Genomic DNA, 16,463 nt, shown 5'->3' on the forward strand with positions numbered 1-16,463 from the left:
CGAAGCAGGGAACTCCCAAAGGAGCTGCTGGGACGGGCGGTGGAGGCCGGCCAGGAGGGCAGCGGGAAGGGAGTGAGGTGTGGCCGACGACGCCGGAGCGAGCGCCGCCGGTATGGGCCGGTGGAGCGGTGGTGGGTTGGGAGCGGGCATGGTAGATACGCCACACCAGCTTGGAGTCTTGAGTGGAACACTTGTTTTGTCTTGCCGGTAAGACCTGGTGGTGAGCTTCCAACCCAAGATTCCAAAGGTCGCTTACCAAACTGATTTGGACCAAACTTTGATTGACATTGACCCGAAGAAAGCTCAGTTGTCTGCCTGGTCATCATGGGACGTTTCCCTTACGCCGCAAGGCTGCCGGTAGCTCATCTCTCTTTCTGACCACAGAACTACTCCATGATTATTTTTGTTGTTGGTGAGAGCGAACTGCAGCTAACTCAAGTAGCCGTCGAGTGTTCCAGAGTTGACAGTCAGTCCCATTGCAGCACGTTTTGAGTGAGTAAAAAAAAAACGTAGTTGGGCCGTCGTGGGCCGTCTAAATCCAGAAGGCCGACGGCATCCAGTCACACACACACACACACCACCGCCGTCGTGCGCTGTAAGTTGGAAGCAGACATTTCCATCCGAGCCCAAGCCCACAGCCTCCACCACCAAAAGATTCCCGGCCTTTCGCCGCACGACGTTGGAACCCCACTGACACCACCGGAGCCCACCTGGCAGGCGGCTTGACGAAGGAAGGTGCCTCGTCGCCTTCAGAACCGGCTCCGCCTCTTTCCGTTCCGCGTCCCAGGAAAAAAGAAGGGAGGAGAGCGGGCGACCGGAAGGCGGCGATGGCCATGGACCGCGTGCAGCTCCTCCTCGTCGGCCTCCCCGCGATCCTCTTCATCTCCGACCTCTCCCACATCTTCGCGCCGCCGCCTCCCCACCTCCGCCACCCCCATGGCCACCCCCCGCACCACCCCCACGCTCATCCGCCCCACCATCCCCACCAGCCGCACCCGCCGCACCACCACCCCCACCCGCCGCACCACCACCACCACCCGGACCCCGCCGCCGCCGCCATACAGGTCGGTCGTAAACCCTAGCCCGAGATTCCTTTTCCCCCTTGTCGTATCGTAAGACCCTAGCCCGGAATTCTGTCGCTCCGATCTGGGCTGCAGAGCTGACGTGTTGTTTTGGTGAAACCGCAGCAGCCCAATCTGGAAGGAGGAGCTGGATTCGGCACGACCGTGGAGCTGCAGTTCTGCGCCTCCTGCTCGTACAAGTGAGTCTCCGCGGACTGTTGGTTGCTTGCTTGCTAAGCTGCTGCTGTTAGTTTGCCTGTGCGGATCGAGTGGACTTATGCGTAGTGTAGCGGATACTGAGTTTTTGGAATTGCTGTGTGCCTGCCTTACTTGACCAGAGGCCAATACACGGACCAATTATCGTCCAAAATGATTCAGGAGGTGGATTATTTGGTACTCCAGTAAAGCCAGTGTCACTGGTGGTTCTTAGGGCAACTACAACGGGGACGCTTAGACTGGGCGCTAGGATCAAATCCCCAGTAGTTAAGCCTAATATCCCGGCCGTTTTTTCCTATTCCCGGCTAAGCCCAGGATTCAGGCTAGCATCGACGCAACTTCTGGCCCCGGGCGCTAGCCCGTTTTTTCTTTCGAGGTATGACACAGAGTGCGTCCTGTTAAGCAGCTGTACCTTGTCATTGCCGTTGGAGGACTGGACGCTAACACCGCTGCTACATGATTTTTCTTTTCTTGTATTTCCTTAAGCGCCCGTGCAAGCGCCTAGGCATTGAACATGCCCTTAGATAGCATTTGCTAATGCCGAACGCTTAATACAGTTGCGTTAAACTAGTAGTGTGGAACTGGAGCAGTTATTGTTTATGAAAATGTTAGTGTGCTGGTGACAGTGTTAATGCTTTGTTAAACACTAAAAGTCAGACACTGTTATGAAATATGTACATGGATCAAGTAAGAGCTCCTATTGGAATAAATATGGTATATTATTTAAATATATGAAAGAGATTGGATTAGAATTAGAGGTCGAATTAGTATCCTTTGGTCATTACTCAGGGATCAAGCAAGTGCTCCTATATAAGGGCTGATTTAGGGCACGCTTGGAATGGTTGTAAGTAAATACAGGGGTGTTTACTTTACACTTGTATCTTACCGGCCGCGTAGTAAATTTCGGCTGGAAACGAAACGACGAGCCGAGACCAGTATTTATTTTACAGGTGTATTAGAGGAAACACGACAATCCAATCAAGGCCTTAGGAATATAAATTGACGTATGGAGTACTTGTGAGCTCTTTTTCACTCTTTGACAATGAAAGCCATGAGGACCTCAACACTGTGTTGTAAGGATGCCTCCCAATCTTGCTTCTTTAGTACATAGGTAGTGGTGGAATAGTTAACTATATTCCGGATGTGGTTTGAGCAGACCGATATGTAGGTTACTGGTGAGGAGATAAGCGTATGTCTTTGATGTCAAGAAGTAAAAAGAGGGAAAACTCCTAAACAACAATTTGATGGTTGTTGTGAGTTTATATTTTATCAGTCTGTCATCTCCCTGGGTTGTCCTCCTGAGTCCTAACCTATGCTCTAGTCCCCACTCCCCAATCTCCTACGTGTAGTTACACAGTTTATTCCAAACTGTATCATATTTGTTCTATTTGGGCGAGCGCTTTTCGCTGGCTTGGTTATAAAGCTTACAGTGTACAGGGACAGGGAATGTGCTGGGGTGACCGGCTCCTGATTACAGCTAACACAGAAAGGCCCAGAACTGACCAACAAAAGAACAGACACGGCTAGAGTCTTGAAAAGAAGAAAATGCATAATAAACTTTGGCGTCAAAGAAAACCACAAAGAACAAGCAATACCCCTAATAATGCACCTATGTACGGCCACGGTGCACAGGCATCTGTTGACAAATCTTATTCATCGGTTCCAGCAGCTTTTCCTTCTCCCGGTCCTTTCGCAATGGCTACCATTGCTGCACAAAACATAGAATACTTGTAAAATACATTTTCTGCTGCTCTGGCATCTTCACCTCCATTGCTATCTTGTCACGCACATTCCAAATCCCCGAGGCTACTGCTGAAAAGCAGAAGATCATCACCTTTCTGTTTGACCTGTCGCACCCCATAATCCAGTGCCTAAAGAAGCCTCTAATGTCGTTTGGGGGCACTTTGATGCTGATCCACACTTAGTTGGCAAGCAAAAGGTTAAACAAGATGTGGTTCACTTCCTCTTCCAAACCTCATAAGCTGCATTTCGCTGGACCATTCTACTTCTTAATCTGCCCCACACTAGCTGGCTATCTGTTTCATATAACTCGCCAAAGGAAAATTGATACACACTCGTTAGGGTTCTACTTTAGTCTTTAGTCTTTCACTCTTTGTTTAGTCTAAACTATTAATGATGATAACATTGTAAGCATGATGCAACATCCTTGCTTCCATCTGGTTTGCACAGTTCACGTTGAGTTCAGTAGATGGCAATGTTGAGAGCACACATTATTCATTTAATATAAGCTGACAGTAAGCATATTCATTGCCTTCAAATGTTTCTAGCTTCAGGTCAGCTGAGATTTAACTTGCATTGATTGGTTAGCAGTAAGTAACCAGTTCTCTAGTGAGACTTGATGATTGTTGGATACTATCCCTCCCTGGCATATTTTGTCGCTAGCAAGTGATAATGAACAATACGACATCTTCTCCGGTCGTAGGTCGGTAGGGCTTGCTGTATTGTTCTTACTCCTTTACCTTGGTGCTAAACACGTCTTATGTAAACTACACGTCACATCTTTAAAATTCTTGTGGCAGCATGTTCTATAGACATTGATTTTCCAAGTTCCAACACCCTTACTGGTTTTGTGTGCTGCCACTTATTAGTTATAATGTTAGGAATACACAATTAGAATTGTAGGTACACAGATCATATTTAGTTTATAGGAAGATTGGGCCCATGCTGCTGTAAGTTTGAGAAGTATATATAAATATTATTAAATAGCACTCCAAAAGTTAAGTTCCGGTCGTTGTTTCTTAAATTTTGGTTGTAGTTTCTTAAGTTTCGACTAGAATTGTACTTTTGCGTTAATTGAGCAATATGTCTATTTTGGGGAAGTCCATAAAATTTAGGAACAATAGAGTTTTCATTAAAATAGACTTCGTTTGGTAGTGTTGTTTCCATTCTTTTTATACTCGTGTCATTCTGTGACAAAGTACTAAGACGTTTTAAAATGTCATTATTACTTTGGTTTGTTTTCTTCGGCATTTGTGGCCAATGTTTGCAGAATACATAACAATGTATGAGCATTAAAGAAACTCAGAAAGGATTTACCAACGTTAAGAGTACAATGCCATGATGACTGCCTGTGCCATTTCCCCCTTGTTTTCCTTTATTCTATATTCACTTATGTATTTTCTTTTTTGCTTCATTTCTCGTAATCACAAGTTTACAGCAACCCACCCTTCCCAAATTCTAGCTATCGGCCTATCACCACCTTTTCTTTCATCCAGTTGCACTTTCCTTGACTCCATGGCCATCCAACTACGATGTTGTAGGAACGAGGAGACACGTGTTGTAGTCTGCTTAAACTGTCGTAAGTGGCTACTCTCTTGCAAATGAGGTTTGGATGCTGGAAGCGCCCTCCTTACTTAGAGGTTCATGGAGGGCTTGGAGGGTCTGGGATGGCCTAGTTGGTGGATTCTTCTGGACACAGCAGCAAAAGCAGGCATGATATGTGCGACCTTCCTTTAGGGAAGACACCTAGGGCCTGTTCTGAACCTCTCCAAACTTCTCAAAATCTGAAAACCTAGCTGTCATGTGGGGCCAGCCCTATAGGCGTAAGGGACCTGCACGGGCCGGCCCTGCACCTGCCTAAAGATATGTCCTAGTTTAATTACAGTCCTTTTAGATTAGGAGTCTGGGTATTAGTTGGAAAGGTTTAGTCCCGAAGAAGGTTACCCTGCCAACACCCAATTGTAATAGGAGTCTTAGTCTGGTCTTGTAATTAGGCTATATATAGCCAGCCCTTGGATCAATAAACACAAGCAGAATATCCTACAACCTCTCCTCCCTTGCTCCTACGCCACGGCGCCCCTCCTCACCCCCTTCTCCAACCATCGCCCTCGTCCTCCTACCAACCATGACTACAACCTGCGCGGCAATCAGCCGGGCCGTGACAACTTGGTATCAGCTTCCTCGTCGATCCCAGCGGCCATGTCTCCGCCACCGCCGCCGGCGCCTCTACCGCAAACCCTAGCAGACCTCGTGACCAAACAGCACGAGGATCACGAGGCCGTGGTCGCCACTTTGAACAGCCTCTCGGAGGAGAACCACACTGCTCCGACAGAGCGCGCCGAGGACCGCGCCACCCTCCAGTCCATCGCCGCGACACTCAAAACCCTCCAGGACCAGCTGGCGGACACGTCACAGCAGCAGCGCGCGCAGAACCTGGCCCTCCTTCGGCTGGAAGGCAAGGGCACGCCTCAATTGGGTGGTACCGGGCTCCTGCGGCCCCCAGATGCGCCCTCCCACACCGGGGCCCCGGCCGATCCAGGGGATAGGGCTCCGCGCCTCTACAAGATTGATTTCCCCCTCTTTGACGGGGCCAGCGATCCATGGCCGTGGCTGACACGTTGCAATCTCTTCTTCCTCGGGCAGCGAACGCCGGAGTCGGATAAGACTTGGCTCACCTCATACCACCTCACTGATGTCGCCGCATTATGGTATGGCCACCTCGAGACTAAGCTGGGCCAGCGGCCGTTCTGGACCGAGTTTCAAAAACTGATCGCCAACCACTTTGGACCGCCGACCCGCGCCAACCCCTTTGGCGAGCTGATCTCCACCCGCCGCTCCGGCACCGTGGCAGAATACTCTCAAGCGCTTTCTAGAGAATCTCTCTCGGGTGCGCCCCATTGCTGACGACGATGAGCGGGATATCTTCACCAACAACTTGGGCGAGCCTATGAAAACTCAGGTCGAGATGCTGAAACCGACGACTTTGGACGCAGCTATGGACTTAGCAATCTCCCTTGAGCACCTCAATACTGTCACCAGCACCGCGACCACTCCGGGCCGGCCCAGCCGTCCACTCCGCCCCATGGCTGCACCTACTCCGGCCTTGCCGGACTCCTCCAACCCCACGCCCGCGCTCGTCTTTAAACGACTCACGCCCGCCGAGATGGATGAACGGCGCGCTAAGGGTCTCTGCTTCAATTGTGACGAGAAGTTCGCGCGGGGCCATCGCTGCAAACGATTGTTCTATATTCAATCCGCCGACGCCGAAGAGGAGCAGTTTGAGGATTTCCAGGAAGCACAAATCTCACTCTTGGCTGTTACCGGAATTCCCACCAGCGACACAATGCAGGTCACTCTTTGCATCGGGGACCGTGACTTGGTCGCCTTGCTTGATTCAGGCAGCACTCATAACTTCATCCACGAAGAGTTGGCCACCATCGTCGGGCTGCCTTTCTCCTCCAATCGTTGTTTGGGAGTCACGGTCGCTAATGGCGATAAGGTGACCTGTCGGGGACTCCTTCAGCAGGCTGTGATCACCATTGACAAGGAGCGTTTCGTTGTTGATCTGCATGCCATTCCATTGGGCGGGTTCGACATCGTCCTCGGTACACGATTCCTCAAAACTCTTGGGCCAATTCTCTGGGATTTCACTACGCAGTGGATGTCGTTTTGGCACTCGGATCACCGTGTGGAGTGGTCGGGCCTCGGCTCCCTCGGACGTCCTGCCCACCTACACGCGTGCGAAGGCAAGGAACTTCTGGACGGCCTGCTGGCCACTTTCACCGATGTTTTCGCCGACCCACAGGGCCTGCCGCCGCAGCGTGCACATGACCATCATATTCATCTTATTCCCGGGACACCGCCGGTTGCTGTCCGTCCCTACCGCTACCCAACGATTCAGAAAGATGAACTAGAGCGCCAATGTTCAGAGATGCTGGCTCGCGGTCTGATCCGTCCTAGTTCTTCTGCATTTTCATCCCCCGTTCTACTCGTCAGAAAGGCTGACGGGACTTGGCGTTTCTGTATCGACTACCGTGGTCTCAACCTTGTCACCATCAAGGACAAGTTTCCAATTCCTGTTGTCGATGAACTTCTGGATGAACTCAAGGGCGCCCGCTTTTTCACCAAACTGGATCTCCGGTCGGGTTACCACCAGGTTCGGATGGCCCCTGAGGATATCCACAAGACGGCCTTCCGCACACATGAGGGCCTCTTTGAGTTTGTAGTGATGGCCTTTGGTTTGACAAATGCCCCAGCGACGTTCCAAGCACTCATGAACGACGTCCTCCGTCCCTACCTTCGTCGGTTTGTGTTTGTGTTCTTCGATGATATCTTGATCTACAGCTCGTCCTGGTCGGATCACCTACGTCATGTCAAGCTCGTTTTGGAGGCTATGCGCACACATCAACTGTTTCTCAAGCGCTCCAAGTGTTCCTTTGGGGAGGAAACCATGGCTTATCTGGGACACGTCATCTCCGCTGCAGGAGTTGCCATGGACAGCGACAAGGTTCTTGCCGTGGTAGACTGGCTGGTTCCGCGCACCGTCCGCGCTGTGTGTGGTTTCTTAGGACTGGCAGGATACTACCGCAAGTTCATCCGGGATTTTGGCACCATTGCAGCTCCCCTCACGGCACTCCTCAAGAAGGACGGATTTCTTTGGACGCCTGCAGCGACTATTGCCTTTGAAGCCCTCAAGAAAGCTCTTACCACAGCCCCTGTGCTTCAGCTGCCGGATTTTGCTGTTTCATTCATTGTGGAGTGTGATGCATCTGGATCTGGTTTCGGGGCAGTCCTCCATCAAGGTGGCGGCCCCATTGCCTATTTCAGCAAAACCATCGCTCCGCGTCATGCTTCTCTCGCCGCTTATGAGCGGGAGCTCATTGGTCTGGTGCACGCCGTGCGCCACTGGCGGCCCTATCTTTGGGGACGTGCGTTCGTCGTCAAAACTGACCACTACAGCCTAAAGTTTTTGCTGCACCAACGCCTCGCTACCATTCCACAGCATCATTGGGTGGGCAAACTGTTGGGGTTCGACTTCACGGTGGAATATAAACCGGGTCGCCAAAACATCGTTGCCGATGCTCTTTCTCGCCGTGATGCTCCTGCCGGCCAGGCACTCGCCATATCCGGGCCTTCTTTTGATCTGTTTGAAGCTCTCCGTCAGGCTGCACACACGGACCCGACGCTTGTCACTTTCCGGGAACAACTAGAATCTGGTGAGTTAGGACAGCCTTGGGCTCTTGTTGATGGTGTTGTTACCTTCCAACAGCGGGCTTATGTGCCACCCGCGTCGCCGCTGCTCGGGGAGGTCCTGGCTGCAGCCCATGATGCGGGCCATGAAGGTATCCAAAAGTCACTTCATCGTCTTCGCCGGGATTTCCATCTGCCGCAAGCAAGGGCCGCACTTCAGCAGTATATTCGTGCTTGTCAGGTTTGTCAACGCAACAAGACGGAGCAGCTTCATCCAGCCGGCTTATTGCAGCCCTTGACAGTGCCCTCTCGTGTCTGGGCGGCAAAAGTGTGATACTGACCGTTGTGGACCGTTTCTCCAAGTATGCGCATTTCATCCCCTTGGCGCATCCGTACACCACGGAGTCTATCGCTAAAGCCTTCTTCTCCAACATTGTCCGACTTCATGGGTTTCCCACATCCATCGTTTCGGACAGGGATGTGGTTTTCACTTCGGGCTTTTGGAAGGCCCTGTTTGCCGCCGCGGGGACACGCTTGCACATGAGTTCGGCCTTCCATCCGCAGTCTGATGGGCAATCTGAGGCCGTCAATCGCGTCATCACCATGTACCTCCGTTGCATAACTGGGGATCGCCCACGACAGTGGCTCCAATGGTTGCCTTGGGCGGAGTACTGCTACAACACTTCGTACCACTCAGCGTTGAAGGGCACGCCTTTCAGGGTGGTTTATGGACGGGATCCCCCCTCATTCCGGGACTATACGCCGGGCGAGATTCGCAATCAGGCGGTGGAACGGCAGATCGTCGACCGCGATCAGTTCTTACACGACATCTGTGAGCGTCTCCTTCAGGCAGCACAACTGTACAAGCATTACTATGATGATAAGCATCAGGCCCTTTCTTTTGATGTTGGAGAGTGGGTTTGGCTCCGTCTTCAGCACCGGCCGGCGGCATTCCTTGGAGTAGGCGCCAAAGGGAAATTGGCTCCCAAATATTATGGGCCTTTCAAAGTCCTCGCTAAAATCGATACGGTTGCTTACCGTTTGGAGCTGCCCCCACGCGCCCGCATTCACAATGTTTTCCATGTCGGGGTCCTGAAGAAGTACCATGGCCCACCGCCGGAAGTTCCGCCGATGCTTCCACCTCTGTTTCAGGGTCGAGTACATCCAACCCCTGTCCAAGCATTGCGTGCTCGTATTGCCCGCGGTATCCAGCAGGTGCTCATTCACTGGGAGGGCCAGCCGGCGTCTGCTGCTTCATGGGAGGATGTTACAACCTTCCGCGAACGTTATCCAAGCTTCCAGCTCGAGGACGAGCTGTTTCAGAATGGAGGGGGAGATGTCATGTGGGGCCAGCCCTATAGGCGTAAGGGACCTGCACGGGCCGGCCCTGCACCTGCCTAAAGATATGTCCTAGTTTAATTACAGTCTTTTTAGATTAGGAGTCTGGGTATTAGTTGGAAAGGTTTAGTCCCGAAGAAGGTTACCCTGCCAACACCCAATTGTAATAGGAGTCTTAGTCTGGTCTTGTAATTAGGCTATATATAGCCAGCCCTTGGATCAATAAACGCAAGCAGAATATCCTACAACCTCTCCTCCCTTGCTCCTGCGCCACGGCGCCCCTCCTCACCCCCTTCTCCAACCATAGGCAAGCGAGGGCCTCGCCCTCGTCCTCCTACCAACCACGACTACAACCTGCGCGGCAATCAGCCGGGCCGTGACACTAGCTTCTCAAGCCAGCTTCACGCTTCAGCTGGCGAACAGAAAGCGTTCGGTGCTGTCCTGGCTTCTCCCAGCGCTAGGCCTGCTGGGCGCCCCTCTTGGGCTGGTTGGAGAAGGCCCAGTTCGGCTCTTGGTTCTAAAGAGGCCTAAACAGAGCACAAAAATGGGCTGGGCTGCACCACTTTGTGTTAGTTTGGGCTGAAAACAGTGCCCAATGTTCTTTTCACATGAGCTATTGCTGCGAATTTTTCAGTAGAGAGAGATATACAGAGACCTTTTCAATATTTCTCAGTTAACACAAGGTATAATTTTGAAGAAAAATTAGTTTTATCATGTGCCATATAACAAAAGCTTCATTTGCATATAAGTTTGCAAATCAAAAACATGATTAGGTAGCTAGTTCATGCCTAAACAAATCAATGTTAGGACCACTTTCCGCCGTTGTTGAAGCATCGGATGCATTTGTATCGACAGTAGCAGTACACTTATGAAGAAAAATGCACATTCAGCAGCCATTCAGGAGCACACTTTACACATTTGCACACATGGCTGAATATATGCACACATATAGCACTAGAGTTCTGAACTTTTTGGCAATTTGCATCAACAGTACTTCATTTGCACACAATGCAGCATATTTACACATTCAGCAGCATATATGCGCATTCAGCAGCCATTCAGCAGCACTACAAACATTTGCACACATTGCAGCATATTTGCACACATATAAGCACTAGAGTTCTGATTTTTTTTGGCAATTTGCATCAACAGTAGGAACATCCCTGCACCTTGCTCGGGACCATAGGGAAGAAGACAGGGGGAGCTCAACTTGCTGCGGTTTGGGGGAGGGGGATCGTCGTCAGGATGTTGCTCCTGGCTCGGGAGAGGTCTCCGGCGTCAATGGCGTGGGGGTGAGCTGCTCCTTCCCATGGGGTCGCTGCTCCTCTCTTACGGCGGGATTGGCGGCGACGAGGACGGGAACCGGTGGGAAACTTCCTGGGAAGGCCGGATCTGTAGGCGAAGGGAGGATCTGACTGGCGACGGAGGAGGCCGGGCTTGGCGGTGGGAACGGCGGCAGTGAGGGTTTCGGGAGAACACAAGAGAGAGGGGGAGATATGTGCGAGTTGTTCCTGCTGCGTATCTGTTCTAATGAGGAAGAGCGTCCGAACCGTTTTGTTTTGAGGTGGCATTCTGGTGGTAAATAACAGGAACTCCAGATTCGGGAAAACGTGGAGCTGGGTTTCCCTCGCTTCACCAAATTGCACTATGGCCCAGGATCACTTCGTGAATTTAGCTTCCTCGATCAAAAGCGTTCGGGCTGGCTTCTCTCTCAAAATTTGTGAAGTTAGGAGCTGGATAGATTCAGAACAGGCCCTTATTTACCTATCAGTGGATATTGAATCTGCGCTGTGCACTGTGTACCTGGGTTATAGTGACTTTACTCACACTAGCAACTCTTAACATACAATGTGGCTACCACTGTCTGAACTTGACACCTGTGTCAGTGTACCAGAGCATTGTTGGCACAACTGAGCAGCTCTGCTCTCTTTTACACTCTTTTGGCCTTCATTATATGACCCACAGTCGTGTGAGGTTAAAATGGGAAAGAGTTTCTTTTCTTTTCTTTCTTACAGCGTACAGTGAAGTGAAATATGAAATAACTAGCTCTAATTAGCAATTACTAAATCGTGGTATGGGTCTAGGACTCCTAAACACGAATCTTGAGTATTCCTAATATAAGTTAGCTATTTTATTTTTATTGCATTTAACAGAAAGAAACAATAGAACTGTATTTTTTTATTTACTTTTTCAATCTCTGGGCTTTGCTTGAACCTGTTTCCTTATCTTGACTTCTTGAGTTCCCGATCTTACTGGGCTAAGTTAGTATGCGATGCCAGCATATTTCATTATCTATAAATTATAGTATGTTTTGCTTTGCATGTACAGGTTAGACTGAAAACTTTGACTTCCATTTTGCAGGGGAAATGCAATGACCATGAAGCGCATGCTGGAAACATCATTTCCTGGCATTAATGTTTTCTTGCATAATTATCCGCCAGCTTTCCCCAAACGGGTACTGAGCAAAATCATGCCAGTTATTCAAGTTGGAGCCATTGCAACAATAATGGCTGGTGACCAGATTTTCCCCAGACTTGGCATTACTCCACCTCCATTGTTTTACTCGTTGCGTGCCAATAGATTTGGAACCATGGCGACAATTTGGCTCATTGGCAATTTTGCCCAATCTTTCCTACAAAGTTCTGGTGCCTTTGAAGTTTACTGCAATGGAGATTTGGTATGTTTCCTATATCAGACACGCCATTCTCTTTCACTTCTTAACACATAAGTTGCTTTCCTGCATGCTTGCATCATTAATTAGGATTCACGAGATTCTAGTACGCGCTCTTTCTCTTTCACTTCTGTTAACACATAAATTGCTTTTCCACCCACTTCTTTTGACTGCAAGTTCATTATATTGAAAGATTAATTCCAGAAACAAAATATCACCCTTTTGCCTTGTTGGGTTATCACAGAGATGTTTTCTTTTCCATGAGATTCTGTTTCTCTTCCTAGAAAAACTGCTACATGGAAAGGCTTGCTTTACCGACATGACTTGAGCAGTAATACACGTATACGTTTCTTGTTTACTGAAACTTGCGTCCACCTTTCCAGGTTTTCTCGAAGTTAGCCGAACAGAGGTTCCCTAGCGAGTTTGAGCTGCGCGATCTCATCGGCAGCAGGCTGCCACCTTCTCCATTCGGGAAAAACATGGGAAACGTCTTGTCTTAGTCGATGATCTCAGAATATCGGACGCAGCGCCGATGTATCTCTAGTTCTCTACTAAGGTATTTTATGGTTAGGTAGCTGATGTTGATCCTATCGAACTCCACAGCTTGCCTGTAAACACTAGCTTCCGAATATGTGCGTGGTTTGTAAATGCCCTAAAAATAACTTGCACGAGACAGTGACTGACAGTGCGATGCTGCTGTATGAACACCTCCCACTATAATCGTGATTGCCTGATGCTGCTATGCTACTGGCAAAAGTCTGAAAATCTTCGCACATAAGTAAGTCTTGTTTATTTTTTTTGGAGTAAATTCTTCTTGTTTGAACTTGTTTTCAAAGTGGGTCATGTATGTTGATTCTTTGCATGCATCGTGCCGCTCGGCCTACTGGCGAAAGTCTGAAAATCCGAACAGGAGTTAATGAATTTTTGGACTTGGAAGTTCTTACTTGCCTTATCTTTGTCGTCTTGTCTGCGAGACCATGGGCTAGAGCTAGACGGTACCCTCTCCTTGTGCCAGCCAGAGACGCATGGACCGAGTCCATGTGCACCAAACCCCTTCTTTCCCTTCCCCGCACCACAGATCGCTCACGTCACGGCCAGAAGGACAAAGCTGCGCAAAACCCTCCCACCTCTCCACCGCCAGAAGCAAGATGCTCCGACGCCTCTCCGGCGCCGTCGCGGCGCCCCTCCGACGCTGCCTCTGCACGGCGTCCTCGCGCCCTCCCTGGGCCCTGACCTACAGGATGGCGGCGCTGGGCGCGTCGTCGCCGGCCGCGCGCGCGTCCTTGGACCTCCACGAGCCCCCCTGCGTCACCCAGCTCTCCGTCCCCGCCCACCTGGCCGACGGCATGGACCTGGCCGCCGCAAGCATCCAGGCCGCGAGCAGCGACGGGCTCCTCCTCCTCGACTTCGCCGACACCGGCAACTGGCCCGAGGCCATCCGCGGCTGCGGTGGCAGCATCACAGCGATGCCCGGACTGGCCGCGTGCGCCGCCGCCGTCGATCCGGGCGTCCGGCGCTTCGTCTGCAACCCTCTTAGCGGCCAGCTGTTCCGCCTCCCCGTCCCCAGCATGGACGCCGCGCTGACGACCACACCCTTCGGCCTGCTCACCCAATCCGACGGCTCCGACGGCCCGCCTGACAGGTTAGTGGTCGCCCAACTCTGCCTCCGGGCAAGGGACGGCCAGATGGTCGTGCGCCGCTTTCGGTCCGAGACAGGGGAGTGGGACGAGCCGCCGCTGTTCGTCCCGTCCGAGGCCCCGGCTTGGCGCCCAATGCCGAACCACGAGGTGGTGGCATTCGGCGACCGGCTGTGGTGGGTCGACCCTTTCTTTGGTGTCTTCTCCGTCGATCCATTCAGCGACCGGCCGGAGCATGGCTTCGTCGCGCTGCCGCGCCCGCTGCCCAACTTTGACATCGACGCGCCGCTCATGCTGTTCCGGCTCTTGGGTGTCAGCGAGGGGAAGCTGCGCTATGTCGAATTGACCACTAAGGAGCCGTTTATGCTCTACTCCTTCTCGCTCGACGACGAGGAGTCCTCCTGGAAGCTAACACATGAGAAAAGACTGAACCTGGTCTTGTCTGACAAATCCATACCTAGGGAATGTGAAATGCCGTGGATTTCTGCAATTGATCCATTCAATGCCAACATTTTCTATTTCACACACGGTGACCTTGTTTGTGAACTCGACATTGATAAGGGGGAGACTGGGAGTAGTTCTTTTCCAGACAGCATCACATTCCGGAGCTACAGCTCTGCTTTCTTTGTGCCTGTAATGCTCCCAGCATGGATTGAATCATACAACCTCCCGTGTACAGGTATATATATGCTTCTTAGACATGCATTCTTGATTCATTTGCATATTGAAGCTCTGAAGTTTCCTACACTTTAATTGTTAGGGTGCACAAGTTTTAGTTTAACATCTTTTTCAAATCATGTGTGTGGAACCTTGTGCACAGCATGGATATACTCTATTTGTAGTTGACACAAATTGTATCTGTACTGAAGTTTCTGAAGGGGGTGATTGGGTGGCTGATATCTTAAATGTTGTGTAGAATTAATCATTGCATATAGACCCATACGTTTCAGAACTAAACTGGCCGTCATTAGCAGTGATTTATTCTGAAATGCCGCAGGCGGTACTAGAGAATCTAGTGTATTTTGTTGATTGCAATGGACATGGGATTGTATATCATGTTGAGTAAAAATGTTGTCTTCTCTACTTAATGTCAACATATATCTCTATGCAACTGTCACGTTAAATACCTAAGTGGTATTTTCTGATTCATTTCTTGGTGTAATGAAGAAAGATATACAGTTCTCATTGTTGTGTATCATTTGTGTTTAATTTCCTGCATCTATGGATATAACTGAAGGAACACTTTCGAGAAAGGCGACCAATGGAACGAGGAAGACTTTGGCAGACATGCTGGTTCGTGTTGACTGTTGACAAAGACCAAAAAAATCGAAGCACGCCAGGTCGCCAGCTAACTTATCTTCGGTACTTTCTCTAGAACAGCTCTTTCTTGTTTGGGCACTCTTCTTATTTTCGCTTGATGTTTAATCATATTTTTTTCTTTCCCGTGTTCATGATTCTGTATATTTCCTATACTGCCCGTTCAACGTGTTACTTGCAAGAGTAAGTAGTTTGGTGAACTCACCATGACGAACTGCTACCCTAATTTCTGATCCTTATACCATAATACCTTTGTCATCCTTAATTCCAACTCCTATGCTGCATCAATAGTTTTGTCACTGGTACTGTCTTCAGTGCTTTGTACAGGGGTATTGTCTGAACTACTCTGCTGCCATGCTGGTCTGACTTATACCAATACCCCAGACATAATTAAAATGAGGAAAAGGCTAAAAGTTATCCTGCCTTCTCACCTTGATCAGCTTTATTCTTTCACTAGTCACTAATCCTGATATGTTATTACCAAATCAAGACTGAACTGAAGTATGTTTCTTGCTAGTATCTCGTACGAAGTAACCTTGCTGTGTTTGAGATTTAGTACAAAACAGACATACAGAGTATATCACATGTTCTTTGTAGAAAAGCATCCAAGAGAGTATTCAGGTATTTCTGTTTTACCGTTTACTCTTTTGCCTTGCAGATTCCTTACAATGGACCGACAACTGAGCTGATGGTGGCACTGGAAGCCATGAACTCTCATTTTGGGGAAATGCTGGGACAATCTTGGCGTGTTCCGCTTGCTGATGCGCTCCCTGAAGCATGGTCTTGGCGCATTCCATCGGCAATTTAGATGGAGCAGTCTAACAAATGCACTGTTACTTGCAAGACACGATGCTTATCTTCTCCGTAGAACGTTATTGCACCTATCAAAGGATATGTTTGATCCGATTGTTTTGGTGCAATAGGTCATTTACGTGGTAGTGATGATAAGAAATGCATGCGCTCTCTTTAATCTGGAATACAATGACCTTAAAATACTGTTTCCAGTGGAATGCTGGCAAGTTTTCTGGCACGTACGGAAAACGAGGTGTTCCCTGTTCTAAATGTTAGTTTGGTGTTATTGACCGGAGTTTAGGCCATCATTCTTACTAGAGGGATATGCGCGCTTGCGCTGCGTCGTTCTTCTACCAGCGAGTATTTTTTGGGGTTTAGTATACTGTTCTGGTTGGATGGTCTTTTTTTTTTTAAAAATTGTGTGAGGAGGTTGGAGCTTTCTTGTGGGACGTTCCGTTCTGCTTTTCATTTGCTATTGTAGAAAAAAAAAATACACATCTT

At 49.6% G+C, this 16,463-nt stretch overlaps 2 protein-coding genes across 4 annotated transcripts; both read left to right on the top strand.

Moving 5' to 3' along the window:
* Positions 1-717: 717 nt before the first annotated feature.
* On the top strand, positions 718-12,981 carry LOC109736083 (selT-like protein). Of its 2 annotated transcripts, none has more exons than XM_020295302.4 (4): positions 718-1,064; positions 1,188-1,261; positions 11,907-12,222; positions 12,600-12,981. In XM_020295302.4, the coding sequence occupies exons 1-4, from the start codon at positions 828-830 to the stop codon at positions 12,714-12,716; spliced, it is 744 nt and encodes a 247-aa protein (XP_020150891.3). In that variant the 5' UTR covers positions 718-827; the 3' UTR covers positions 12,717-12,981. The 2 variants fall into 2 exon arrangements, with proteins under 2 accessions (XP_020150891.3, XP_045083992.2); XM_045228057.2 differs by having other exon boundaries at positions 751-1,064; positions 1,191-1,261.
* Positions 12,982-12,991: 10 nt separating this feature from the next.
* On the top strand, positions 12,992-16,211 carry LOC109736082 (uncharacterized). 2 transcript variants are annotated; one of them, XR_012183829.1, is made up of 3 exons: positions 12,992-14,532; positions 15,091-15,215; positions 15,829-16,211. XR_012183829.1 is itself a non-coding variant. In XM_045228046.2 (3 exons), exons 1-2 carry the CDS (start codon positions 13,242-13,244, stop codon positions 15,162-15,164), a joined length of 1,365 nt encoding a protein of 454 aa, XP_045083981.1. In that variant the 5' UTR covers positions 12,992-13,241; the 3' UTR covers positions 15,165-15,193; positions 15,829-15,963. The 2 variants fall into 2 exon arrangements, 1 of the variants encoding a protein (XP_045083981.1); XM_045228046.2 differs by having other exon boundaries at positions 15,091-15,193; positions 15,829-15,963.
* Positions 16,212-16,463: the final 252 nt, after the last annotated feature.

Source organism: Aegilops tauschii, chromosome 1 (genome assembly GCF_002575655.3).
Source record: "Aegilops tauschii subsp. strangulata cultivar AL8/78 chromosome 1, Aet v6.0, whole genome shotgun sequence".
NCBI classification, from domain to species: Eukaryota; Viridiplantae; Streptophyta; class Magnoliopsida; order Poales; family Poaceae; genus Aegilops; species Aegilops tauschii.

Bases quoted from the DNA above. Each gene is read 5' to 3' on its own strand.
- LOC109736083 (XM_020295302.4), top strand. From the start codon at position 828: ATGGCCATGGACCGCGTGCAGCTCCTCCTCGTCGGCCTCCCCGCGATC. The intron at 1,065-1,187 runs GTCGGTCGTAAA...GTGAAACCGCAG, and splicing joins CCGCCGCCGCCGCCATACAG to CAGCCCAATCTGGAAGGAGG. The intron at 1,262-11,906 runs GTGAGTCTCCGC...TCCATTTTGCAG, and splicing joins TGCGCCTCCTGCTCGTACAA to GGGAAATGCAATGACCATGA.
- LOC109736082 (XM_045228046.2), top strand. From the start codon at position 13,242: ATGGACCGAGTCCATGTGCACCAAACCCCTTCTTTCCCTTCCCCGCAC. The intron at 14,533-15,090 runs GTATATATATGC...ATATAACTGAAG, and splicing joins ATACAACCTCCCGTGTACAG to GAACACTTTCGAGAAAGGCG.